The 5,845-nt window shown below is 40.6% G+C and overlaps 1 protein-coding gene across 2 annotated transcripts in view; it reads left to right on the forward strand.

The window, feature by feature from the left end:
- Positions 1-268: 268 nt before the first annotated feature.
- LOC121571111 (splicing factor 1) overlaps positions 269-5,845 on the forward strand; it is a 14,382-nt gene continuing 8,805 nt past the window's right edge. The window contains exons 1-4 of one of the 2 annotated variants that reach the window (XM_041882415.2): positions 269-659; positions 1,085-1,216; positions 3,295-3,370; positions 5,823-5,845. The exon at positions 5,823-5,845 is cut by the window's right edge and continues 130 nt beyond it. In XM_041882415.2, the coding sequence (XP_041738349.2) occupies positions 404-659; positions 1,085-1,216; positions 3,295-3,370; positions 5,823-5,845 (487 nt within the window). In that variant the 5' untranslated portion in view covers positions 269-403. Of the gene's footprint in view, positions 660-1,084; positions 1,217-3,294; positions 3,371-5,822 lie in introns of those variants that run through there. The other variant, XM_041882416.2, reaches the window with a different exon arrangement.

A 5,845-nucleotide genomic window follows, 5' to 3' on the forward strand; every position in this document is an offset into this window, starting at 1 on the left:
GCTCAACACTTATGGTGGTCGTCAGAAGCAAAAAAGGTGATGGTAGGCAGACACCAAAATTCAAGACCCAATCAAAGAGTGTGGCCCAATGATTGTCATGGTAAGCGTCCAATCGCTTTTCGAGGAAGTTAAGGAATGGCAGACTGACCCTTATTTTTATCCAATGAAACGCGTAACGTTTAGGCTGACACTGCTCTACACCAATAGCAGAGTTTTGCTGTAGAGTTTCTCGGTATCCTCCTTTGTGATATTCCGCCGTGCGCCATCTTGTACGCCCCAGCTCGAGTGGAGAACGTTGTGGATGTCGTTCAATGTAATATTTTTTTTTTCATCTATTTACACGCTTTGGAAGCCTACTTTAATTTGATACACCTACATTTGAAACAACAGAGAACATTTGGAAATGGCTACGGGAGCAAATGCAACCCCTCTAGGGAAGCTGCACCCGAGTATTGGCGCTAAACGAGGCTTTGATTCCGGGCCTGGTGCGGGGTTTATGCCTCCACCCGGGCCTCCTGTGTCCTTTCCTTCGCTACCGAATTTCCAGCCACCAATTCCAAACGTCTCTTTCCCGCAAGCTCACCCGGTGTTTACTGCGGTGGCTGCTTTTCCCACCCCGCCACAACCACCCCAAGGAGCCGGAATGCAGTCTCAGTCAGGTAAGCTAGGCTAACTAGCAAGCTAAACAACGTGGAGAAAGGCCTGCACAGTGTAGGGCTGTGTGCGTGAGGCTGATGTGTTGTGGGTTGAGCAGCAAACGTAGCTTGCTAACACCCCATATTAACTAGCCAACATTATAGATGTTTCAGACGCAGAAAGGTAGCTAACTAATCATTGTAATGTGAAATACACTTCGTACATTAGTAATATAAGTAATATGTGCCAAGTGAAGTGAACAGGGTTCTAGCTAACGACGTAACGTTAAACCAAATATTAGTTATAACTGGTTCAACGTTAGCTGGCCATTTAGCAGTAGCAAACGTTTAGTTAGCAAACAAACTACTTAGGTATCGTAAATTGTACATTATCAGTCAACATGTGTAAGATCCACGTTGAGAATACCCTCCTCTTTCTCATTTGTCAGACTTCGGTCAGAAAAAAGCCAGGAAAAGGAGCCGCTGGAGTAGTGAAACACCCGACCAGAAGACAGTCATTCCTGGTATGCCCACCGTCATCCCGCCTGGACTGACTCGGGATCAGGAGAAGGCCTATATAGGTAACTAGCTAACTTCTCCACTACTGTATAACAGAACTGTACTGTAAACTGTACTAGGTAGTGTTTAGATTTACTGCCTGGTTCTTTACATGTCCCTGTGAAATCCAATTGCCATGTATTTTTTTCACGTTTTGCATATTGAAATGTTATCCGTAGTTAATGACATGTTTGCTGAATTTCATCAGTTAGAGCTTATTGAATCAGAAAACAGGGCACGTTGAGTCACTCACCGCACATATACCCAATTTGGGAGAGCAAAGTCCTGACTGGTGCATAACCACGAACTGGTTGATTTACGTTGAAGGTGATTCTAGTACAGTATTTGCCAATACATAGAAAAAACTTTTAAAATGTAGCAACTCAAGCTATAATGTGAAATCATATTGCTCTACCTAACGAAATTCAGTATTTTAAACAACTGAGTATACTAACTTGTGGATGTGGAGTGCAAAGGAAGGCCTTTGTCCTAAGGAGGTACAGTAATGTTTTTTGTGGCATCAAGGTTTGCATACCACTGGACATCCATTAGCAAAACAGAAAGGTGTCAATGTCCCTTGGCATGAAGGGATCTACAAATGTTGTCCTTGTGACATGCTAAAATATTCCTTGATTTCATACATGTGAGTTTAAGGTATGAGCAATCCTACTTCAATGGCAAAACTTCAGACTCATTTCCTGTGCATCCTTTCAAATAGGCACTAATTTGGATGTTTTAAGATAAAATTCGTTTAAGAAACGGTCATCTTGACCTTAAATGCCTTCCAGCAGCAGTGTAACACCACCAAACAGGCCTTAGAGTGGCAGATATTTAATCCTAGATGCCATTGTCTGCCGTTGTGCCCTTGAGCAAGGCACTTAACCGCTCACAACAACTTCTCCACCGGCGCCCCCTGATCCAACCTCTCCAACCTGTATGTGTCTCATTTGGAGGGGTTTGGATAAAGTGGAAGGCAACTTTCGGTTGAGTCTGTCTACTTGTCAATTACAGAATGGGTTATTGATGTCGTTGAGTCATTGTTAATGGTTGGTCTTCCTTGGTATGTAAACATTCATTTGTGCCTACCTTCTGTTTGTAATTTTTAATTTTTCCTTTGTTCATTCACCACAAGAACCACACAAAAAGTCCAATGGGATTTGTTGGAAGCGTGTAAGATGAAATAGCAGTGAAATATCAATTCACAGGGGCTGTATTCATCTCTGGTGTCGTTTCTCAATGAAACCAGAGACTTCGTAGTTGAATCATTGTTGAATCTTGTCATGAAGGGGTGGGAGTTTATGGAGGTTGGGGGCACTGGGTTACATTTGGTCATGACTCCTATACAGAAATGTGCATGTGATGAGTGATTTATTTTTGTTCCTTCCTATTTTACATAACCAATAGCCCCTTGGCTGTAGAGTCACAGGTGTACAGACAGTGACTCTTTATTGGCTCATTGAACTTTATTAATGTTATATTGTGTTAGGACTACTTGTGAATCAGGTTTCCCTTTTATGATGAAGCCGCAATTAACTACCATCATATAACAAATATCACTTATTATTATTATGATATTACAAATTGAAATTAATCTAAATGCAAATAATAGGGTTTGGAATGTGGTTAATTTATGCTGGCAGGCATTGAATGGAACCCTGCTCTAATGACACTGAAATGTTGCTGTACATATAAACCCTTCCTTCATTAATGGGATGCCAAATTTTTCATATGTACATGCATAACATCCTTGCATATGTAAAACACGTCCTGGATCTTGTTGTTCCCTGATGATGACAGTTCACTTTCTGTTCAATGAATTGGCTCTATTTGCATGGTCCTTTCGGTACATCCATGTCCCCCCCGGAAATAAGGAAGGGTTTTACTGTTGTAGAATATTTGCTGGAATTCATAAGTATACTTTATTCCCCTTGTGTGTTAATGTTAATGGTTAATCATTCATTGTAATCATGTCTTTTGCCTCTTTAAACAAATGAGACCGTGCTCTGATTTTAGAATGCACTGTTTCCAGATGAATGTTATGGTGGTAACTACATTTCTCTCCACCCTTCTTGTTTTTCTTTCCTAACCTGAATTCTTCCAGTCCAACTGCAGATTGAAGACCTGACTCGTAAACTGCGTACAGGAGACCTGGGAATCCCTGTTAACCCTGAGGACAGGTCGGGAAAAGTTTTAAACCCACGAACAGTAACATTTTCTCTACCTTGTTCTTTTGACGCCGAATGTTGGTCTTTGGTGAAATGACACATAATTTTCAGAAGATGCTTTAGGTCTTGAAGTGTGGTAGGTTTAGTAGCCATTCAGTAGTGGTAGAGCCATATTGTAGCATAGTAGCTTAAGTTTCTCAGTTTATATTATTTTCTTCAGTAGTACACAGGGAAGGCCTACTTATAGTCACAACTTCCAGGGTGACTAAAGCTTTTGGCTCTGAATACATTTTGAAGTATTACCTTTCAGTGTGACGTCTAAACTTTTTAGATGTAGATATTCAATTATGAATTGGGCAATCTAAATCGGAATTACGAAAAAGTGATGGTTATAGAAACCTTATGGGCTCTTAGTTAATGTGTGCTGTGAAGTTACCATGGTCACCTCTCCAGTGAACTTGGTGTTCTTCAAGCATTTCCAGCTGATGTTTATACCCATCTAAATTAGCCTCATAAGTTTCTATTGTTCTTAATAGTCCACAATGATTTTCTTCTACTTAAATGGCATCATTGTCTCCTGACAAATGGCATTATTACTAATCATATCTGTCAAAATACAATTACCCTCATTCTGAATATATCACACTATATATATATATATATATCCCACTGCATTAGCTGTAACCTCTTATATCTATCTTAATCATATGTAGTGTCTTATTCTTATTGCATATGCATCCTGATTTAGCCATTCTGTCAACTCAGATGTCGACTGTGTGTGTGACATTTTAATAATGCGTCATTGATGGAGTAATTTTCTTCAACAATGCAGGTTTGGGGCAATACTTATGAATCTAAGTTAATCTTATTATTGATTAGCAGCTTATGGTTGATAATAATTGAGATTTTATTGATTGTCAGAATGCATATTTCAGTCTCCTTGACTAGTCATGTAGCTGTAAGGTAAAGGGAATTAGAAGGTCTAGCATCTTAGTTATATAATGATATACAGATTGCTAAATGAACAACTAGGACAAGTTTAGTTTTCAGTAACAGGTTTCTTTAGAATAACCTGCTTCTGCTTGACATGACTAAAAATCCTGATGTGTTGCCCTGGTCTTGACTCGTCTCGTCAATTCAAGTGGTCCAACCATTTAGAGTCCACCAGAAACCTGACAAATTAACTTTTAACCGTTGGATGTTTTTCCATGGTCATTAATGGGTTTTCCATAATGAGACTTCAGGTCATTCCGCCCAGGGGGTTCCAAAGTATTCCAGGTGGAACTCTGGGGCTCTGGAGGAGAACCCCTCTGATCCTGACTATTCCGGAATGACACAGACCGGCTCTGACGCTTTAGTAGTCTGCATAAGCATCTATTATTCCAGCAAGAAATGTAATGTTCTTTTTATGAGTGTGAGGTTGATATCGCTTTGTTGGCCACAGTCCCTGTTGTCTGTACTTTACATAGTTTCATTATCCTAATCAGACATTTCCACAGCGACAACAACAAAAAGCTCATCCCAGGACGCTAATAACGTCACTCCTCCACTCCCAACAAATAACGGGAGTGTTTCAGGTTGTCCGCAGTGGAAATTTCAAGATGTAAAAAGAGAAACCTCCTATATTTTTCTACTTTTCCTCCTGAAATGTTCATCGACCAGATGTTAGCTCTCACTTGTGGGAGAGCACACAATTTAAAAGGGTTAACGTCTAATCATAATTCATTTTCTCTAACCCCAAATTACCCCTTGTCACCTTAACCTTTTTCAAGCACAGAGCCTCTTTAACGCAGCGAAACAGGTTTTCAGGTGTTCCATCCAAGGGGAAGGTATGGACCTGGCTTAAACACCCTCTCCACCTCGGCATCCATTATGGCACCGTCTTACTCCCAAAGCCAGCGGTTCCTTTAGGAATGCAGCACCTTTTTTTTATTTTTTTTTATTGCCCACCCCTTTCACTTTACATCCGGTATGCAGGATTAATTCTGTCTAGATAGATTTAGTTGTTGAAGTGGTGGTTGCCCCTTCAGAATAGTCTTTATTACATATCGCAAGGTGATATGTCCCCATTTCAGACGTGTATAAAATCCCAGAAACCAATTGGCCAGTCAAACGCTACAGACTAGTAGCAGCAAATGTCCCTTTGAGAATGCAGGAAGTAAAGCCAAATAGCTATCACATAGCCATCCCTATGAGAGATGACTATTTGTTTTTCCCCAGTGTGACCATCTGCTTACCGTAACCATTGTTTCTCTTGCCTCCCCTTCACTGAGAAGTGGCACGGGGACATGACCATGATATTATCAAGTGTTCCTTAAAAAAAAGGTTTCTTGGTAACAATGTTATTCAAGGCTTAGTTAGACATAGGGAAACTTGTGTATGATTGTCAATGGTCTTAGTTCTACATCTAGTTGGAGATATTAACGGTTGTCTGTCTGTACTCTCTCCCCCTCCCCTCCCCCAGGTCCCCGTCTCCAGAGCCCGTCT

Source organism: Coregonus clupeaformis, chromosome 8 (genome assembly GCF_020615455.1).
Source record: "Coregonus clupeaformis isolate EN_2021a chromosome 8, ASM2061545v1, whole genome shotgun sequence".
Classification (NCBI taxonomy): Eukaryota; Metazoa; Chordata; class Actinopteri; order Salmoniformes; family Salmonidae; genus Coregonus; species Coregonus clupeaformis.